Here is a 22,929-nt window from a genome sequence, read left to right as displayed (position 1 = left end):
ACACGCCGCTCTAAATGCAGGATACTTAATCTATTCTATTAGCCTTCCAAGCAAACCCATGTGCCAGGCTTTTCCATCAGTACTTGAGGATTTATTGCATCCTATTGCTACTAACAGCGATTTCATTCTTTTAATGAAGGAACCACAGGCTTTGTTGACCTACTCTAAAAACCTCTGTATTCATTAATTAATTAGACACCAATAACACTAAGCATGATGTAACATTTACCAATACATAGATTAAGTGTAATAACTGCTTAATATCCCTGTATATAATATTAAGAAAGGAAATTGCTGGGGATACTAGAGATATCTTTTCAGCAACAATACAATACATGCAATACACCATAAAAAAAATTTAGAAACCATTTCACAGAAAACATCTGAGGTAAGGCTAAAAAGCCATACTAGAAACATTGGAATATTTATGCCCAGTCTGGGCTGAAATTACCTGACTATCTCTAAACTTCACATAAAGTCTCTACTAAACTCTGAAATAGTTGAGAAGAGGAAAGCTAAATAAAAAGCAGCATGAAAACTCCCTGAAATGCTTAAGAGTGGCTGTACTACATGGTTAAGCTTTGAGGATAAACCAAGTTTTCAAAATGTGGTTTGCCAAAAGATCAAAAAGTCAAACATATAAGTTCATCATTAGCTTAAACCTGTCCTCTTTGCTGATCTCATTAAGAGATGATTACCTGGTTATATGGCACCTTATATTATTTTCCTTTCCTTTCCTCGATAAGCTCCCCTATATCTCTTCCTGCTCCAGTCTCTAGCCCTTACCTATCTAAAAAGAGGGGGTGTGGCATCAGATGAATCGATTCAAGGACATGTCTGCAGCCATGTCGGCAATGAAGGTGGCTACACCGCAGTGTGCTGTTTCATGAATGGGAAGTGGCAGAGGAGCCCTCTGCAAATAGCACTCTTCTGATCAATGAGTCAAACGCCTTAAGAAAAACACACATGCACGGCTCTGCAGTCATGCACACTTGTGGACATTTATCTAATTTGAGTCAGGAGATTTTATACTGGTTTTGTGCTGGTAGCCATTATTTACTGCGCATAAGTAAAGGGAAATTCAGTAAAACCTAAGATAGGGATTCATGTTTAATTTAACAGTAGCAATAAATCGTATGGAGCATTGGATTTCCATCACAAATGCCTTTATTACCATTGTTTTAACAAAATATAGGTTGCATTAAAAACTAAACATAAAAATAAAGGTGTATTTCAGCTGTACATGCAAAAATTGTGTAATAGGCCGGGCTGCTGCACACATTATCAAAGACAGATGAGTACAGGTATCATAACACAAAAGATTTGCATAGGTTTACAAAAAAAAAACAGAAGAGTCACTGGCTAGAAAGCAAAACCAAGGAAACTTCCAGTGCCATACAATGGTTATAAATTTGACAAATGTGATTTGGACTTTTTCACAGTGAGAAGGAAACAGTAGTAAAGCATGACAAGGAATGGAAAAGTTCTTGGTTAGTAGCTATTCACAGGAGAAGGTGTCATATCCATAGTGACTTTCACAGCAACCCTGTCTCTTCCCTTGTCCTCACTCAAAGTGCCTTACGTAAAAATGCTATGCTTCAGACGCCTCAATATCAGCTACAATCATAAGTCGCTCTTGCCAAATCTTAACATATACACCAAAGTGCATTTTGACTTAAAAGGCATATAAATCCAATTTGCCAAATATGTCCTTTTAATAGTCCAAACCCTTGATAAAAAAACATACTCTCTTATCTGCGGTTAGCATCCATCTCCAAGCACAATATTTCTCACCAAACACTTGCAATCATCCAGCCTTGCCGTATGTCTCTTAAGCTCAGTAAGGCAATGTAATGCACATGGGATGTCCAAAATTTTCATTTCATTCAGATACACTGCTACATTTTGATGTCATTTTCAATGACAATTTCTATTCTGGTAAGGCAGGCAATATTTCACAATAGCTACAATTACATAAAACATTGTTTAGAAAAAAACAGTTAATTCTGATTATATCTTCAGCCTCATTTTTTCTTAAATTATTGAGGTTCTTGAAGACAATTTGATAATGCTGTCTTCTAGGAAGTGTGCTTTTAATTATCCATTGAGTTTGGATTAATAATTTGGGTATTTTACGTAACTTCATCATCATCATATGACAAACTTCATTCTTTAACCACTGACATTTCACAATCCTGTTTCTAAAATGCTTTACAGTATATGCACAACACAGACCAGTACCAGGAAGACATTCAATATGACACATTGACACATTTACATATCTATATATCAGTGAGTTTTTGATGCAAAATATGTATACACTGTGGTGAAAATCCATTATAAATAGAACAAAAGCCCTTCATCTTCTTTATGTTAGGGATTCACCAATACCAACAGAGTCATCAGAAGATATCAGGCTAAAACAGAGTATTGGTGTCACACCATTTTTCTAATAATCTTAAACCAAAGAGACAAAAAAATGGCAAATGTATTATATTTCAGTAATAATCATAATCAATGTCAAATAATCCCAGTCTATGTATATATTGTTCAGTAAAAATAATTGGTTCTGATAAGTTGTGGTTGTTGGACCATAGTTACAGCTTAATCATCACAGTGAAAAGTGGTATTGGTGCATCTCTCGCACTTGCTTCAGCAGTCTCAACTCTCAACCTGGATAATTCATGCTTTCTGGCATTGCACTGCTTGGATGCTTTAGCAAAGATTACAGAGACTAAAGCATACATTGTGAGAAATACCCTATGATTTCACAAAATAACACACAGTAAGCTCTGACACAGCCACAGCAGTGTATGTTTGGGAACGGGCGAGAGAAATTCAGCTCTGTACATCAACACATCAAAGCCTTGCAGTAGCAAACATCAACTCCGTGCTGGTCATCTCTCAACTCCAAAAGAGCTTTTTACATCATGCTGGAAACAAGAACGTCTTCGCAAAACTCTCCTGACAATATCAGCAATAGCAATGCAGTCCAAACACATATCATTTTGGTCTTGTAGACAGGACATAAACATTAGTGATGGCTTCACAGTGGAACTGCTCCAAAAAACTAAGTGGTTACAGGAACAGTCTGTATACACATCTAGATCTGATGGTTATGGATAGCCTCCCTCTGAGGCCATAATGTAAACAAAGGCCAAAATGATGTTCAGATTGCAGTCACAGGCAGAGCTTTGGAATCCACAGTGCTCTGCGTACTGGTCCTCTACCAGATGAACTAGATTTACAACTTTCTAAAGGAAGAAAATAGAACTAGAAAAGTTTATATCACCACAGATTTACAAGTGATCTTTAAAAAATCCCAAGGAAGAGCTGCATTTGCCAGGATCATCTGACAATGAAACACAAACTTGTCTACAAGTCTCAAGTAGACTTTACAGACTTTACAAGTGACTGACAGGAAATGTTTGCCATCCAATGTCTCCATCTCTGTCATGGTGAGGTTCCAGTGTAACATTAGTCATGCTCTGGGGAGGGCAGATTGGTAGCACAAGATCAATCTTAGGCCTCCAGAAAAGAACTGAAGCAACCAAATGTCAGTTTCTCTTGCAAACTGGAGACCAAGATTAATATGATCATGAATCCACTGACAGCAGCAGAGGCCAGCTAAACACAGTCATCAGTGGAACAGCTACTTTATGCACAGAGACACTGTCCAGTGAAAAATGTGGTTACAAATAACACCAACACAAGCAAGAACATTTGAAATGATACCTAAATGCCTAAACTTTGAAAATCTACATTTATATTGTTCCATTTGGATTTTTATATTAGAAAATAAGGACTCTGAAAATAATGACTGTTTCATAACGGTCAACCTGAAGAAGAGGAGAAAAGGTCCAGGAGCAGTTTGAGGTAAACGGCACAGATTTTCAGGTCCATAGGGGGACAACAATCATGTTCAAGGTGTTCATTCAGAACAAGATGTTCTGTGTACTATTTACAGTACAGAATGACAGAAGTGTTGCAATGCATTGTTTACAAAATGTAGCCCATGCCACTTGGCTAAATATGCATGATACAGTTATATATTGTAGACAAATTTGCTTTGATGAAAACATAATTTGTTTTAATTGAACATGACATCGGGCATGCCTTTTTAGCACAAGTCACGTCTAATAACAGTAATTTAGTTAGAATTACTAGCCTATCATTGTTTAATTTACTTTCATGTTTAATCGGCCTTTTTCTCAATAATGCAGCAATGTGCAAAATGGATACATCATTTGGGCCTGAATATATATGTGCTCAAATATTGGATTTGTGTCATTGATTTTAAAGCCTATTGTTATACTGTAGGCAGACTTATTCACAGTGCCCAAACATTATTGTAAAAGAAAGGCTATGTTAAATCAGTTTGATAATATGTATCTCTAAAGCATTTTTTTCTGTTCTAATAAAACACTGTAGTATTTAACAAGATTCAATGCACAACCCTTGTCAGGTTTATAAGGCATTTTTCCACGGTATAGCAGTGGGAAGCAATGCATTAAATCGTTTGAACAAAATCCTCGGCCACATTGTTGTCAAATCATTAAGACATTGTGGCTAAGTTAGGCCTGCTGTTCTTTAGTAACCCCCAACCTGCAGGAGAGAGGAATATGCTACTGGGCAAGACAGGTGCACTTGGGATCCACGTGAACCAAGAGTGTACTGATGCACAATCGTTTCCATATTAATGTCAATCTTCAAAAGTAGCACACAGAGGACAAAATAATGGGATGGGGAATCACCGGTTAATTTTAACAAGACCATTCCGGCCAAAAAAAAAAAATCCCTGCGTCTGAAAGGAATAGTGATGCTTAAAGTCGGCATGCCTGGCACGTTTTCCGTGGCACGTGTTTCAACATTACATAACGTGAACATGCCCTATCAAAGGGCACCGAGCTTTACAGAGCCCTGACATCAAGGCAAATTATCTAACAGCGTCTCACACCGGGGAACTATCAAAGGTTTAGTCTGTCAACCGGTCAAATCCCGTTGCAATAGCAGAGCCAATATTTACAGTCAGTTGAGGGAAATTAATTTCATACAGTGACACAAAATGACAGTGTATAGCTGACAACGGCAGATAAATCATCAGCAGCAGGCCATAATATTTGTTAAGGTACCCGGGATTCGGTTTGCGCCAATTACGCACGCAGTTGCTACTGCAGACGGCAAAACTGGGCTTAGATAAAGTGAATCCAGCCATTCTCCCACTCCCGCGGTGGCGACATCTTAAACCTGTGACGTCGGACTTTGTAGTTGTTCCCATTATTATTGTCCCAATACTCTTCCCCGCCGACACAGTATTTAATTGCAAATTGCAATGTGCCTCCACTGTCTAGGAATGTAGGCGTGATGATCTTAAAGGCAAACTTGTCAGTGACACCATCGCTTGAGTCGGGAACATAGGATGCCAAACTGTCCATAAATGTTATCCAGTTGTTTAGAGAATACCGCAAAGAAACGCTTTTCTCAAATGCCAAATTCAGGACGCGCACTATGCCGGAGAGACTGAATTCGTCTGCTTCGACGGCTTCCAGCATCACTTTTACTTCTCTCACTTGCTGCTCAAAGCCGGGTAATGTGCCTGGGTTTGTGAATTGCAACTCCATGAACACAGAATGAGCAGGAGCCCGGGGAAATTTTGTGTCCAAATTGTTGAGCTGGAGGGGTCCTTTGGGGAATTTGGCCAATATGCGCTCCGGAACCTCCGGCATGTCTGTGTCGTCGAAGTGTTTGACTGAAGTGAGCTCCAGACCCAGGGAGTCGGCGAACCGGACCTTTTTCTGACTCGTTGGACTTCGAGTGCGGGAGATCTCTAACTTTGCTCTCTCCGTAGGTGTCGGCAGGGACTTGCACCTCCGACGCAGATTGGGGCTCTGTGGAGGCTTGAGGAAGATTTCCCTACCCCTCGGTCTCTCATCCACCACAGGACTCTCGGTGGTCTCACAAGTTCCATTCATCATATCAATTTCTTCCCCATCTTCCAGCCTTGGGTTTGCCGCTGCCAAGCTCCCGAACAGTCCAGCTATACAGCTGTAGTTTCTCGGGAGGCAGTTCTTTGGAGGCAGCATGACCACGACAGGATGCACAGACTCACTTTCCATAAAGGGTTGTAGTCTCTGCACTGCAGAGCCGAAGTGGTCGTGATGGAAAAGACCGGGGGTATCAGTTGATGAGGGCGTCGGGTATCAGCGCCCCACTCTCGGATAGGTGGTCCAGCTGCGTCAGAGTCTGACACCGCATCCCTGGACCAATAAGCCAAGCTGTTGCAAATATGCCAAGAAAGTACGAAATTCTCCCGCAGGTCAAACAATTTAGATTTCGCACAGACTTAGGGAATAACCCACAATCGATTATAAGACGAAGAGAATCCTTCACGCAGCGGCAGCGACCAGTGCGCGTTTCAGTTCATGCGTGAGCCTTTTACGCACTACCTTCCCATAGAAGGCTACAGGCTTCAACCTGGGGCAGAGCTTGACATCACATGTCTGCGGCTGCTGGCTTACTACGTGCAGAAATGAGCGTTACAACTTGGCCGCCGTCCAAAATGGTTTCCTCTTTCAGAAACGGAATACATAAACTTCCTTTTTGTTATAGACTGCAAAAGAAACGATGCAGTTCGTTTTATTTAAGAAAACATAAAAGCAAAATAAAACGATTATGTATTTGAACCAAATATGAGACACATGAATTGAGGGGTATATTTTATGATGTGGAAAGACAGGCTTTATATAATTTATTTATTCATATATTTATATTACTGACAGTTATGCCAGTCCTCTATTCTATTCTATTCTATTCTATTCTATTCTATTAAGCAAATGCAGCTGCTGATGGCATCACCAGATTAACAGCGAGAAGCATGGAAACATATTCTTACATAATAGAGATATGAGTCAGCTGGACTAGATTGGGTTGCAGCAGTGGAGCATCTGGCCCGTCCCCTTTCCACTACGTCACCTCTTCCCAGTGCGGCCTCTACGGGTTGCCATAGCGACGGCGTTGCAGCTCCTTTCAGAGACTTTCTCCGTCCAATGCACTTTTTTTTTTGTTGATAACTGTACGTGCTACAGAAATGTGTGGGTGATTATTAAGTTAACTAGAGAGCAATGATAATGTTGCTGTCGGCTGAAGAGGTTTTACTGCTCGATTGAAAACAGTCATAGCCTACTAACGCACCTAGGATTCAGCTTGACTTGTTTTGGTGAGTGAAGTTTGAACCGTGACAGACTGGCACAACAAGGCAGCTCAGAATTACATAGCGCTATATTGCTTTCCAGCACGATTTTGTCTTTTCTACAGCAAATAACACGAATAGAAATTCAAGTTATAGGCTGTTTTACAGTTTAGACACTTGCATGTGTGGGATCATCATTTTATTTTCTCCAACAGAACAGACAATGAACTAGCCTGCTCACAGCCTGCATGATGGAAACCTTCAAAGAAGTTGAGCAGACAACAGAGGAGGGATCAGACAAGGGATTTTCAGCAGTGGAGGGCCCAGAATGGGACCAGGCTTGCATGGCACTGGACAAGGACCACGTTTATTCCCTTCTAGACATCAGCGAGGAGGATTTGTTGAAAGAACAGGAGCCCTATGAGTTTCACTGCTTCTCTGGATGGGAAGAAGCTGTAAGTGCCTTCATGTCTGCATCTTGCAAACGTTTTGACAAGCTTATCTGTGTCTAATTTTCGCTCATTTGTACTGATTTCACGTTTTAATTCCAGTAGCTGCTGTTCTCTGTGTGTTCATTTAGCAAGAACATACTGCAGGAGAAAATGTGAAATTATGATAAACACTGTATTCTGAACCTAAAATTGATTCAGTACAAATGTTTTAAAGGTACTGATAGTAGGCCTATTAGTATTATTTTAAAACATAGCATTACAGCTTCAACTTGAAGCGCAACATGGTAAGCATGAGAATCTAGAATCAAAACTAGAATTTCCAAAGCACCAAAGCTGCACAAACACTATATGTGGTTGTTTTAATATCAGCATTATACTAAATATGAGGGAAATTCCCTACTGAAGCCAAATTTGCCCAGAGTCAACAACCAGTATTGGCATTAGAGTCTATCTGCCTTGAAGAATGGGCATGCTTTTTTTTTTTTTTTTTTTTTTTTTTGGACAGTTGGAAAAAAAACATCAGCTATGAAATCAACATGATGTTTTCAAAATATATCAAAATATATGAAAACTGCTGCTTCATAGAAACATTTTATTTGGTTTTGAGACAGGTCCAGGACTGGGGCAGAGTTCCTCCACTGGCCTGCATATTTCTGCCTCAGAAGAAAGGGAAGAAGCCCAAGAATGGGGAGTCAGACCACCACTGTCTCTTGTGTGTTGACTTTAGTGTCCTTAGCAGCTCACCCAGCTCTCCTGAATACAGCCGTGAGCCACCTGCGAATCCCTATGACAGCAGCTTAAAGAAAACCATGCAGATGATGACCCTGCAGATGAGAACATGTGCTGACATTTCTGCATCGGATCCAGAGTGCCCCGTTCTCACTGCCATGCAGGGAACCAGTCAGCATCTCTTGCTCAGGGAAAAGATATTTGAAGAGGAGGAGAAGCTCGGAGAGACTCAGGAGCCATCATCTCCCTTGCTGCCCCATCATTTGGCTTCAAAATACGATACACTAATGAATAGGTCCACTAAGCATCACAAACAGACCCACAGGCCCACTAACACAATGCAGTCATTTAACGGCTTCACAGTTTTACCACCACTCAAATCACCCCAGCTCGAACCTCAGGTCACTGGACAGTTCAGCAATGGTGAGAGTGCTGAAGAGGGAGAAACCTCAGAGGCAGAGAGTACAATCTCTGTCAAGGAGAGCAGAGGAATGAAAAGAGGAGACAAAACAAGAGCAGACACTGCTGCCAACCCAGACCAAACTAAGGACACCTACAGTGCAACTCTGACCTCCACTTGTCATCACCACCACCTCCTCGTCTCTGCTTTCAGTGTCTCTATCCCCAAAAGGTATGAGGTAGCCCTCACCTCAAAAGCTGACACAGTGCACCGTCCCAGGTACTCTATAGGAAAGCATCTCACACAAGCCCTCCAACCGAGCAGTAGGTGCAGAAAGTACACCGGCCCGTCCACACCCCAGCTACCTGTTCTCTTAGGGACAAAGATCCCTCTGCTAACCTCTCAAAAACTACTTTGAACAGACTCTTGTTGTGGATGCTGCTACACTGCATGAGTGTGTGATTAAAGATTGTTTCATGAACAATGATGCTATTCTATTTATGCTATCTATGTAACAATTTCAAACTCAGTGGTTCAAACAAGTAAAAATGGCCTAGTATTTTTTGTTATAATGCTATTTTTTTTTTTTTTTTTTTTTTTTTGCATACCTCTCCAAATGTTGCAGACATGTTCTTAATGTAAAGCTGTTTAACACATACTTTATCTGGGTTGGTGTTTTAGCAGCTCACCACCGCAGCCATCAGACCTTAAGATATATTTCAGACCATAAGTATACTAACCACATGGCACTAGCAGTTGAATGGAGAAAAAAGTAGGAAAACATGTCTAACACTATGTGTCACACAGGCCCTTTATGCTGTGACCGATTCCCACAAATGCTTCCCTAGCTGCTGTCGTTACCCAGCAACAGTGTGGCCACCTCAAGAAAGCATGGATAAGGGCCCATGTTGCAGTTCCTGCATTTTAACTTTGACCATAAGCTATAGCTCTTGTATAAGAACCTCTCTGTGCTGTTCTGTAGCTTGTGAAGGGTAATATAAAGCAATGCCAAATTATTTGCTTTCAGTTTTATATACCAAATCAACAAGTGATTCCTATGGATTGTTGTATGGATATCAGTGGGCTTGCCATCACAAATGTACTCCAGATATCAGGGCAACAAATTGTCCTTTTAGTTTAACAGTATGTGTAGACCCCTAAACATGGCATGTCATATTTGTCTCAAAGCCTAGCCAATTACAGGGATATTTGTGAAAAGGATGACTCTGTTGTTTTATGCTACCTCTCAGTTACTTACCTTCAATGATATTCCGTTTGGTGGAATTGCTCTGTTTTAAGAGCTGCAATAATAACCCAACTAAAAAGTGTTGACTTGCAAGTGCATGCTGTTCTATGCAATGTGAAATAAACTGTTTGGCTGATTTAAATGTGTACAGAATTGCTGTATCCAGATACTTTTTTTAACTACAAGCTAGGACCTGGCAAGCTTATTGTCTCGGTAGGATGTAAATGCATTAAAATGGAGTACTGACAACTGTATATACTTGTGTATTAACTGACAGGAGACGAAGTAAACACCTTTCCAGCAGTTTATTAATAGCATCTGCAGTATAGCTTCAACAATGAAACAAACAAGGCAACCTTTAACGCTACACATTTAGGCAACGGAAACAACCAAAGGCTGCAAAGGTAAACAAAAGAAGTTGTGCTGGGGTGGAGATCAGCATGCACTCCCTATGGAGGAAAATTAAGTACTTTAACAGACACTTAAGGCTATGTAGGGGTCTGTACATAAGTCTTTTTAAAGCAAGGCATCTTCCCAGCGCTATTAAATTCAAGAACCATAAATTAGAAGTAGTATTATCAGTACAATGAATGTTGCAGTTGAATGTGAAATGTTATAATAGTGTATAACACAGGGAAATGTTTTTCAAAAACTGTTAGATACAGTGCAAAATTCTAAGCATATTGTACCTGGACTCAGTGTCATGTACATTCTTCAGTTTCTACAAACATTTAGAAACTCTAATAACATTAACCACCCATACCTAAAATAGACAGTATTGTGGTATTAAGCAAACTGTCTTAACAAAATGCTGCATAGGCAGCATTTTTTGCATGACTGAAGATGAATGTTTCCACAGAATTTATGTTCAGAAACCATTAAGAGTGTTTCAATATTGACAAAAATGAATGTAAAGAGTGAATTCAACATGCAAATCAAAATCAACAAGATTATTATTTTTTTAAAACTGGTTCATTTCCCAAAACATAATGTAGTGTACTTATTTCATTTCAGAGCAGCACATTGAATTGTCTATAACAAAAAGTTTATCTTAAAAAAACAACAACAAACAAACAAAAAGTAATACTTGGATTAAGGCACCAACGTAATAAAACAAACTAATACTCAAGGCCTTTACCTATGTTCTTAGTAGAACACAGTCTGCATGGGGTGCCTGTGCAAATGAGGTAACTCAGTACAATATGGTGTAAAGAAACCAACACAATAAAGAAAATAAAAATAAACGTTTTGTACTTGCATGAACAGGAAATAAAGAAACTGCATGAGAAACTCATTAATTACAATGGACAAACTTCAAACAGGGCTTTTGCAGTCAGAACTGGGTGGCGTATGTGTAAATCCACAGTTAACTTAGTGGCAACAGAATAGCCAAAAACCTAGCTCTAATCCTCAGTGAATGTCTGTACAGTGTCATTACTGGATCACTTCAGCACAGTGCTGCTACTGTATACACTTACAGTGAACTAATGAATAAGTTACAGACAATGACAGCCTAATCTGCTAACTGAGTTGACACCGCTTAGCTATAGTGTGACCCAAAGACAAAAGTGTGATAACACAACACCATACTTCACAATCACATTGCAATGAAAGGTGTGCAACAACTGACAGGATTTGGCTTAGCATTTCACTTACTGGTGCCTCATAAATATGATTAATTATAAGCTTCAGGGTGATTGGACAATATTTTGCTCATACTTGCAGGGTTTATGGGGCTTTATTCTGGAAAACTGAAGTTGACTGGTTCTCAGTGGTTGAGTTTTCCACAGGGTGCAATAACTGCAAGATGCTCTTCTTCAGAATGTTCACAATTTTGCTACTGACAAGGCAACATCAACGACGCAGCCATTAAACACACAAGCAGATAATTTCTATTTACTATTGTTTCTGCACAGCTCACTGTGAAGGCATCATGCAGATTTTAAAAAAATGTAGCAGAGAAATTTGTTAGTATGGCACAATTAAATGTGCCACATTTTTGTGTAACATAAAATCTGACTTGTTTTCATGCAACATATGCAAATCTGCATACTGTGATGAGAAAAACAATTTTAACTTTTTTTTTTTTTTTTTTTTTGGCTGAACACAACCCACAGCTAAACCATTCAGTAGTTTGAGATATTTTTATTGCCAGATCCTTAATGGATGAGAAAATGTCTCCTCTAAGAGCAGATCTGACACTGAGGTGTTTAAATTATTTTCAAACGGCTGGTATGCATAAGACCAAACAGTGACCACCAGTGCTAGTGCTTATACACTGAGATGTAAGATCTGGTTTTACAGACAAGACATATACAGTATGTTACCTTATGTGCAAATAAATATGTAAACTGGCAGAGTAGTTTATAATCATGCCCACTGAGCTAATAAAGTGCAGCTGAGCTATTGGGGTATACGCCTGGAAAGGTTGTGGAAATGATTATAGAAGTGGGACTGATCCCATCCAATATCAGTACTGGCTGCTGATACTGATGTAATTCACACACTGAATATTGGACTGACGTTACCGATCCACTAAATCCAGATTCCATAGTTGGATGCTTTTATGAATTACGAATATGCAAAAATGCAACTGTAAGCCAAAATACCAAAATGCCGAAATGTTCTATAACGATATCCAGCAGTCCCCTTATTTTTTGTCTCCCAAAATTCTATAAGTTAGGCTTTTGGGCTTTTTTTGGTGGGGGGCTTTTTTTTGGGCAACAAAAAAAACGTATGCCGCTCCGCATTGCCTCTCTGCTGTAGTCACTATGTCTCATGTGAATGGATAAATTACATTAGGCTGACCTGCAGGTCCATGTGTTGTAACCCTGACGATAATCACAACACTTAAGCAGAAAAGCAACACAAACAGTATGCACCCTAAAAATGTCTTAAATGTGTTACAAATATACACATTTGCCTTCTAGCAAAGTAAACAATGCCGGTTTGTGGGTTGACCAGAGAAACTGGTGTTGGAATTCATCAGTTTAGTTTTGTTATAGGAGCAGGAGTGGCAGGAGAGCAGGGGTACAACCTGTGCTGTCTTCCAGATCTGAGTTTGGTGCATTTCATCATTTGATGGTAAACCTAGAGCTAGGGTCAACTGGCTGAGCAATTTCTGCACTGCATTTTTGTTGCCCATGTAAAAAGTCCCTGCATTTGACCATTACTCTGCAACTGAATGAGCTAGTAACAGTCTAATGTAACCTTGCACATAATACCAAAAACAAAAATTAGTGTTTCCCCTACAGTTTATTGAGGGGGTGCCCCGCCCCCCAACAGCACTCCCCACCGAGTATTCAAGTTGTAGATTTTTAAATTCAAGCTGTAGATTATTTTTTAATTCCAAGATTTAATTTTTATTTCAATGAAAATGACCGATATATCACCCCCTTCCCCCAAAAGCAAAAAAGCTAGGGGAAACACTGATAATACTAATATTCAAGGAAAAGAACTCTGGTATCGGTATAGTTATCAGCACATATCAAAATTTAGGTATTGGAATCGGATTGAAACTGGCAAAAAAAGCGGATCGGTGCATCTCTACATGATTCCCTTAATGGAATGTTTAGAGACTTGCTGAATTCTTACTGATAAGACTGAAATCCCCTGTGGTCCTACAGTTGGAGGACAGCATAGACTGATTCCTCCTAGAGGGACAGGCAGATACCAGAATCCTGTTCTGCAGGGGGTGAAACAGTCAAACAGAAAGGACTTCAGCTGTTGGGTTTTTCTGGGTGCTGAAAGAGAGCACACAGCTCCTCACATGTCTGAGTCTCAACAGAGCTGAAGTGAGACTCCATGTTCCAGGCTAGGTCTGCAGACAAAAAGTCATCCATTACTGTTTGTGTTTCATTACTAGTCAGGAACAGGTGTCCAAGGCCCTCTGCCTGGCTGGTCACAGTTTGTGTCTCTGTACTGCTCAGCAGCCTTGCATGCTCACCCTGAGGGACAGGGTTCTGAGTGGAGAGGCCAGTGGCAAATGAGGGAATATCGGTCTGTGTTTCTGTATCTGAGGACTCTGTGCTCATAGAAAAGCTAGAATGGCGCAGGATATTGCCAAGGGGCATGTGGTTTCCAGCACTCAAAAGGAAATTGAGGTCAGTCTGAGTTTGAGTATCGAACATCTCAAGCTCCAGGTCACTGGCATGGTTTCGACTCGACCCCTCGCTCTGGTCCAACTCTTCAAGCAGGAGGAAATCTGTCTGCGTCTGGATGTCTAGGGACTCCAGTGGGGTGTCACCACCCAGTGCTCCCAGTTCACTCTCCTCTGTCTGTGTCTGGATGTGCACAGCATTCAGGAACTCCTCAAAGTCGAAGTCAATGCCAGTGTGCTGCTCCTGAACAGAGCCTAAACCAGGCCCACACCCTGCAGAGGCCTCAGTAAGCACCTGGTGACCTGACATACTGTCAGAAAGAATGTTCTCTAGGTCATTTAACAAGGTCATGGTTTGGGTCTGGTTGTCTGCCACGCTGCTTGAGTTGAGCTCGTCTGTCTGAACCCCAAAACACATAGCCCCTGCTGACTTCGAGTCATCATACAGAGTGCTTTCAGCAGAACCAAGGGGGTCATCTAGGGCCAGAGCTGTCTGGGTGGAAACACTCAGCGAGTCACTGTCAAACAGGTCAGAGCACATGATAGCCTGGTCCTGAGCCCTATCCTCTGTTTGTTGCCCAGCAATAGGACAGTTGGTCTGGGTCTGTCGGGTTTTATAAGGGGGCACAGATGAAGAGGAGCAAGGAATGTGGCTCAGGCAGAGGCTGTCTGTCTGAGCTCCAATAGTAGATGTGGCTTTGGCTCTGGAAGAGAATGTCTGGGTCTCTACATTTACGGGTAGGAGGACTTGAGCACTCACACTGATGTCTGTCTGGGAGCAGGATGATACTGAGGACTCACCCACAGAGCACATGCTCATCCCTACACCAACCCCAACTCCTACAGGCATTCTGGATAGGTAGGATTTGTCAGTCTGAATGTTGGTGGAGGTGCTTCTCCCTCGTTGTCCTCCTGGGCTGCTGGCAGGGTCTTCTGAGCCCACAGGTTCCAGACTAACTTGCACCCCTGTGCTGATGGGCCCCAGGCTTGAGCGAGAAGTAGGCATGCTATCCTTGAAACTCAGACTCTTAGCATCAAGTTGGGGTACCACAGCCCCCATGGCTTGCGGAAGAAGGTGGACAGTGCTAAGGGAACCTTGGCTGTCTACTGCAAAGACTACGGGCCTCAGAGCCCCACTTTCTGTGGATGGAAGAAGGACAGGCAGGTGGGCCAGCTGCATTACAGGAACATTGACCAGTGCCATCTTGGGTTTTGGCAGTAGCAATTTTTGAAGGCTCCTGCGGGGGTTGGAGGTCTGATTTACTGAGTCTGGGAAGTGAACCATTGTATCAGAAGGGAAAGAGGCCTCTGACAGCTCTCTGTTGGGATTCATAAGCTGACATGTCTCGCTGGGCTTCACCTTTACAGAGCCACTTAACAGTCTCTCCATCTTTCGCTTTTTTACTGGGGGAACTCTGGAATGACATAGAGAATGACAGGAGAGTTAAATGAATGATCCAGACTGATCCAAAAAATGTTACAAGTCAAATGTGGTTGTGCCATGTGTATACCTGTGCTCTGTGGGAATCTCGTGACCTGTCCTGTAGGTGTGTGAAAGTAGTGCAGCCCTACTGGCATAGGGGCAGCCACATGTGCAGCGATAGGTCTTCCCACAATCCTCTATGTGCCTCCTCAAGTCCCACTCTGTACTGTAGCCATTGTTGCACTTGGAGCACTTGTGTTTTTTTTCTGCATGCATCTTCATGAAATGCTAGAATAAAACACAGAAAATGTCAAATATCTCATATGTTTTTTAAATCTTTAGTAAATATGTTACCGTCTAGATTCAAAGAGACCCTATATAGTAAGTGATCACAACTAGCCAAACTAAAGCCATTTTTATCTCATAAGGACATGGAAGCAGTTATCCATGCTGGCTGGCCGGCAGTTCCGCCCTTTCTCAACTACAACTGCTTTAGAATGCAGATGCTAGACTTCTAACTGGCACAAAGAAACTGGCTTAATTTTATTTGTTACCAGTGAAATTCAGAGTTGATTTTAAAATTTTAAGGCCGTGCATGGATCAGTTCCACAATATATACCTTAATCAAACCTCAAAACCAAATGGTGAGCAGGCTTTTTCTGTTGTTGCTCCCAGGCTCTCGAATAGCTTTCTGTCTCATATTTGTGTTCCATCATAGACACTTTTAAATCAAACTGATCAACCCTTTCTCTTGCTTTTAGTTCAGTCTAAGGTTGCCCAATGTTTTTTATTTTTTAAATTTTTTTTTTATTTTGTCAGGGCCATTCTTAATTTGTCTCTAATGTCCTCTTGTGTTTTAATCTGTTGATGTTTTTTTCTGGTTTTATTAACTTCCACTTAACTTCTTCATTTCTTATTTTAATATTTGATTTGACCTTTTTTGTATTGTTAAGGCTTCTGTAACCCTTGTATTTGTGAGCAGAAAAGGCGGTATGCCTGAATATTTCAAAGTAGCTTCTGTCCAAAACTTCCTGAAAAACCCAACTTTAATTCTGCCCTAACCCAAAACTACAGACCAATGTCAAAGCTACCATTTATTTCAAAATTATTATGTTGTCAGGAGGCACCTTCTTGCTGTGACACAGGACAGTATTTTACAAATTACTGGGAGAATGAAGTGCCCTGCAGTCTGCCAAATGCAGGGCACTGAGAAGACTCTCATAATTACTAATGACATCCTGATAGAGTCAGAATGGGATGAAATGTACGTTTTTGTTTTACTAGATTAAAGTAAAGCACTTGATTCTCTTGACCACAAGATCTTGATTGATCATCTTGAGAAATAGGTTGGGATATCTGGCAGGAAAATTCTGGTTTTCATCCTATTTGTCAAACAGCTTTTTGCATCTATTGCTGACAAGGTTTAATTTTGTGCTGCTCTGACTTGTGGATTGCCTTAAGATTGAATGCCAGGACTATTATTTTCTCTATGTGCTCCCATTAGGGAACATAATCCACTAGTTTCACTCTTAAACCTTATATGCTGTTGATTAATATTTGTATGTATGCATGAAGCCCAGTAATTTTAAAAATATATTAATTCTGCAAGAATATGCAATTGCAATCAAAACCTTGATGACACAACATTTCTTTCAGTTATAACATTACACAGACATTCTTGTCTTTGGGCCTGATCAGAGTTCAGAATTGATTTACCAACAAGAGTTCCAAGGTCTCAAACAGGAAGTCTGTTTCTGAAAACCTCGGTGTTATTTTTGATCCTCACCTCAGTCTTATTTTCGGTTAAGAAATATGGAAAAAAACACTATTATCTTTCCATTATTTATTGAGTTATCCATGCTTTTGTCTCCTGACATCTGTTCTGCACCGTGGCATTTACAATTAGCCCAGGACTCAACTGCATGATTACTACGTCTTCATGTTCACACCAAATGATTATGCATTGTGCTGCTAGAGCGGGGATGTTACTACCTGCTAATCACCTGATATCAACTGCTCTAGCAGCACAATACACAATCACTGGGACAGAATTTTACTGAAAATTTCACTATTCGTACTGAATACACGCATGTATAGCACCAAAACCCATGGCGTCCACTGCTGAATCCAGCTATACCAACTGTGAAGCAAGCTAACGGGTACTTTTGACTTGAAGCCGAGGAGGCACCTTCATGCAACACAAAGTCAATGGACAGAGATTAATTGTTTTCCCCTCCAGGTTGGGCAGCAATTAATTGCGCTCTGTCTCTGTGGTTGCATTACATAATGAGGAAGTGCAAATGTCATCATTTGACATTGAAAGAATTTATTGTCCATTTATTGTCCACTACAAGGCCCTGGAGATATTTTTTCAAACCAAGAGGGATTAGGTACTGCAGTATAACCTGCCATTGAGGCCCTGTAAAGCTACAGGGGTTTAAACATGTTCTGCGAATCATGTCAATTGAGGAGGGTTTAGGTTTGTTACACTGTATTAGGAATGGGCATGAGTGATTGATGATCCATAAATTGATCATTAAGAATTTGGTTGATCACATGGTATGTGATAATGCTGATATCAAATAGAAGTTGAGTAATGTGTGTCTTGAAGCAATGCACTGAATTGCACTGCATGGCAAGAAACATTTTACCCACCAGAGGATGCAATTTAAGGTAGGGCTTCCTACCACCTGGCCTAAAATAGGCTTTAGAATTAATGTATTTTCACAATTATGACAATTTTGTGACTTGCATAACCCACTGCATTTGTATATCACACAGTTATAAAATAGACTGATGGATCCTGCCCTACTCACTTGTTTAACCAGAGAAAACTGGGAGAATGGTCTGTTAGGCCCTCTGGGACAACCCTCAATGGGACAGCAGTAAAGCTTTTGAGAGCCCTTCATGTCCTTTCTGATGGTGGGGTTGACAAGCCCCTCCTGAAAGTGACAAAAAGAGAGATGGAGAGAAGGGGAAAGAGAGAGAAAGAGGGAGTAGAAGAAACATTTACAGTTAGCTGAGGTTCTTCTCAGGAGTGACTTATAGACAGTGCGACAGAACAATAAGCTTAAATTCATGCATTGCCTAAATTAAAAGCAGGCAATTATAAAGGGTGTGACTGCCATACATCACTCTAGTGACTATGCCTTCCCCCATTATCCATTTCTAACTGCGGTGGTGTGAGACAGTACCAAAGGATGATACATTTTTACTTGCTGGTGCAGTAGATGTGTCATACATTTTTGACAGTAAAAGTAAGTTGCTGTCCAGCTTGAGACTGCCTTGACAGGAGGATGTTTTAGGGCTGAGCTGATTTCATGTGAAGAGGACTAGGGTTGAGTGTATCAAATATAACTTTGCTGGGGTGGAGGGTGTTTATTCCCCAAAATGACATATCTTAGAACAGTCATTCTCACACTTTTTTTCAAAAATGTACCCCCTTTGAAATATTTCTTAAGCCAAATATCCTCTGACCAGTGCAAAAAAAAAAAAAAGAAAAAAAAAAAAGAGGTACAGTGCAGCTCCATCAGTGTCTGAAACAACAACCTGATACTGAGGATATTTTGTTGGCTCTGTTTCTGCACCTCTTTCACTTCTTTCTCCTTGTTTTCAGCTGTATTGCTGCTATGTTTCAATGACAATTGAGATCAATTTTCTCGATTTCTGTCTAGCCTCCCGGTCACAGTGAACAAACGTCCTTGCTCGACAACCACGGCAGCAGATTTAAACCACAAACACACACATTTGACACCTTCAGGAAATGAGGACGGAATTCTGAATATATATTGTGGTTTATCAAACCTAAATTTATATTTTTGTCAAACTTATTGTAGCATAGGCTACTTATTTTAGGATTCATGTATGACTGATATTTTTAAATTAACAATGCAGTACTCCAACATACCCCTAGGGGTACATGTACCCCCATTTGGGAACCGCTGTCTTAGAACAATTGCCTGGCTGCATCTCCAACTGATCACAACTGCTTGTTGCAACCGTTGGAGGTTAAACTGAGGCTGGTGTGGGGACATAAAAAGGCCATGGCACTGGTACATCTGTACTCAAGTATTGTTGTACTTCATAACTAAACAGTACTAAATACCAGTTTACAACTCAAAAAGTGTGGACTTGTACTTTAATGACTCAATGTTGTGACCCTCAGTGAGTAAAGAACCCCAAAAGTATCACTTTTTTGTCACCACACATGCCAGTGTGTAATCAACTAGTCAGTTTCAAGTTGCTACTCTGGCAGTTTCAATGTATGTAGGGTCTTGGTTGATGTGAAGAAACCCCCATATTTCAAGATCCATGTACAATGTTCAACAGTGTGACAAGATGGTGACACCTGGCTGCTTGGCTGATTCTGAATACTGAGTGAATCATACAACTAACAATTTATTCCACTCTACTAGAGCGTTGTCCCTGAGCTGAGCTGCAGCAGTGAGCCCACTGAGATGAGCATTAACGACTTAATGCAGTATATAACCTACATCAAAGCTGCGCACACACACACACACACACACACACACACACACACACACACACACACACACAAGGTTAACAACATGGATTCCAATGCTTTAAAGATATTGTATGAGAGTGATCAATGCTAAAAGGAATCATTCATTCAACAGATTTATCTTGTTAAGTGAGATTTTACTCACTCACTTATGGTTTGACATGATCTAGCAGTAGACCTAAATATAGAAACATAAATTTAGAATTCTATCATGCAATAAATGAATGAATGAATGAATGAATGAATGAATGAATGAATGAATGAATAAATAAATAAATAAATAAATAAATAAATAAATAATGCAAAAAACATTTTATGTGTATGTGGTGTCTAATGCTTATACTGGCTGAAAATAATTAGCTCAGGAGTGCATTGATTTTTCCACTGAACGATGAATTTTGCACTGTATCAGTGCTTCACTACAGTCCCAAGGCAGCCTTGCTGAACAGCTGTAGCCACACTGCATTAGCTAAATCAATGAATAGCATGCTGCTTATATAAGAGAACCGCAGCACCTACACAAAGCTGGGTACAGCTTACATGGTGCAAAAAGAATAAACCATCAAGCTCCATAACAGTCATTAGTACTACAACATCCCAGCAGTCAAGGTCACCAAAATTTGCTATTCCACTGGAGGGAGCTGACAAACACTTAAACAACTGTCCACCGTATAAATGCAAAGGAAGCTGGCATATTGTTCTGACAGCAAAAATTCTTGCAGTTAAGGCCTTGACTACATCATCTGGCCTCAGGCTGGAACCTGATTCATATCAACATATCATTTGTCCATGGAGTGGAACTGCCTGTGGCCCAAGTAAGAGAGCGAGTCAACATTCATTGTCATTACTAGGCCAGAATCAGTCCACAGTCCTTTTAAGAAGCTGTGACATATTATTTCCCTTTTCTTGGAGACTGTACAAGCACACTAAGTTAGAGACCTAACTCTGCTTCTCCTTGCTACCAAGTGATCTGAACACAAGGACAATAGGTTACACAAAACAAAACAAAACAAAACAAGAAATGTTACCAATGGATTGTGAGCTGGGCTGAGTGTACAAATTAAATTGAAATCTGTTAGATGGTAATGACTGTGAAGTAAAGCATGTACAATGGCTGACCAAATACAACAGTGCTGTGCAGAACAGTGGTGCTGAGGCAATGTTAAAACAGGGCATGTAAACAGCCATATGATATCCTTCATCATACCCCAATCCTCAATCTGACGTAATGAATAATGCAGAAGAAGAGTGCCGAGTGAGCAACTAAAGCAATTAAGCTTGCACTTTGTCATTATGCTGATAGGGATAGCATTACCACTGCTGTCAAACACTTCGCATACTAGCTATGGATTAAAAAGACCCCCCTCACTAGACACAGTTTAGCTCAAAGCTTGCCACTGTGCTCTTTTTATACACTGCTCCTCGCTTCTTTTCATCTCTTGTCACCACATCCTGAATGAGCCTGTTACATACGACTGTCCTTAAGATTTTGTCTTGCTTGACATAGGCCGCATGGTCTACTTTTAAGACCTAATTCAAATTCTGGCATTCACCTTTATTAACAAAGAGCTTACTCTAGTGCAGGACAAAAGGCAGCCTTTCCCAGCAAAGAACTTCATTCACTGAAAGGAGACCCGGAATCGCTATTCCTCCCACAAAAATGCTGAATCCTGCACGCAAGGCGGACATGATCTATGAGGCCGGGAATAGATTTCAGGCCAACTTCTCCAATGCCAACACTTTACTGACTGATCAAAATCACTTGACAGGAGAGCATAACTGTGCAAATGAACAAGATTATCTTTAGTGTCAGAGAATCAATAATGCATGCTCAGTTTTAATCCAATCAAAGGCTGTTAATGACAGTCTTATGGGGGCCTGATTAGTAACAAGTTAATTCATTCATTCATTCAAAGCTTTATTTTAAGCCTCAAAAGTCAGAGTTTTCCCTCATTTACAATGATTTCAAGATACAAATTAAACACTTCAAAAGAGACCAATACTCTGTGAAAACAAATGCGCACACTAGTAAAATAAGTAATAGTACTCTCCTTAACATATACTAAAGATAAACAGAGGTTTCTCTGTATCTCTTAGGAATCAATAGGTCACACACTAACACATCTGTCCGATTGGGCGAGAAGTCTACTCCCTTAATTTGTACGTTTATGTGCCAGGGGCCAGCTAACGTAAAATTAAATGTACGTGTGTCGATGTTGATGACAGCTATATCGACAAATGCAGCGAGCAATCGTCAATCATCATGACGTCTGACGCATATCATCGAATGAAAACAGTTACATTGCAGCTAATAGCTCCAACTCTGCTAACTTGCCGTTACTAAGCTTGAGCCACGTTATGTCGAGATAACTTGAACACGATACAGCGCGTAACGTGTTGTTGTCATTGACGTTAGCTAACGTTGTGCTAGCTAAGCATAACGGTTGTTAGCAAGTATGAAGTTACCCATGACTTGCGTTTTCGAGGTTTCTGACATTGTTGTGTGAACTCTGCTGAGTTACGAACGCCTAAACTTTCATACAAGCCGCGTCTACTTTGTTTTCTAAGAATTTCAGGGTTTACCTTTACTCTGTGAGACTTGACAAGATGCATGTTCAATGCAGGTGTGTTCGGGAGGATCTTGCCACATCCCTCCACGGTGCAGAGGATGTTCGTTCTCACTTCTTTGGTCAGCTCCACGATGGAGGGCTTTATTATTTCCCGCGACTGCGACAGAGACGCTTCATTGCATCTGCAGCTGTCCACAGAACCGTTGTCTTTGCGATTCGCCTTCGCCGACGCACAAGCAGCCATGTTTCTGTGTTGTCAGTGGCTTGTGTGTTTGGCTGGCAGCCCCAGTACCACCAGA

At 40.7% G+C, this 22,929-nt stretch overlaps 2 protein-coding genes across 2 annotated transcripts; both read right to left on the bottom strand.

The window, feature by feature from the left end:
- Positions 1 to 1,155: 1,155 nt before the first annotated feature.
- On the bottom strand, positions 1,156 to 6,418 carry LOC115357077 (protein phosphatase 1 regulatory subunit 3E). Its single transcript, XM_030048429.1, has one exon. It carries the CDS (start codon positions 6,114 to 6,116, stop codon positions 5,193 to 5,195), a length of 924 nt encoding a protein of 307 aa, XP_029904289.1. The 5' UTR covers positions 6,117 to 6,418; the 3' UTR covers positions 1,156 to 5,192.
- Positions 6,419 to 10,305: 3,887 nt separating this feature from the next.
- atmin (ATM interactor) lies at positions 10,306 to 22,924 on the bottom strand. The gene is made up of 4 exons (XM_030077036.1): positions 22,644 to 22,924; positions 18,355 to 18,480; positions 15,627 to 15,826; positions 10,306 to 15,530 (listed from the first exon to the last, which is right to left on the bottom strand). Exons 1-4 carry the CDS (start codon positions 22,872 to 22,874, stop codon positions 13,736 to 13,738), a joined length of 2,352 nt encoding a protein of 783 aa, XP_029932896.1. The 5' UTR covers positions 22,875 to 22,924; the 3' UTR covers positions 10,306 to 13,735.
- Positions 22,925 to 22,929: the final 5 nt, after the last annotated feature.

The sequence above is a fragment of the Myripristis murdjan genome, chromosome 3 (assembly GCF_902150065.1).
Source record: "Myripristis murdjan chromosome 3, fMyrMur1.1, whole genome shotgun sequence".
In the NCBI taxonomy this organism is placed as follows: domain Eukaryota; kingdom Metazoa; phylum Chordata; class Actinopteri; order Holocentriformes; family Holocentridae; genus Myripristis; species Myripristis murdjan.
The sequence above is the reverse complement of the archived record's forward strand: the minus strand, read 5'-3'. Positions and strand labels throughout refer to the sequence as shown.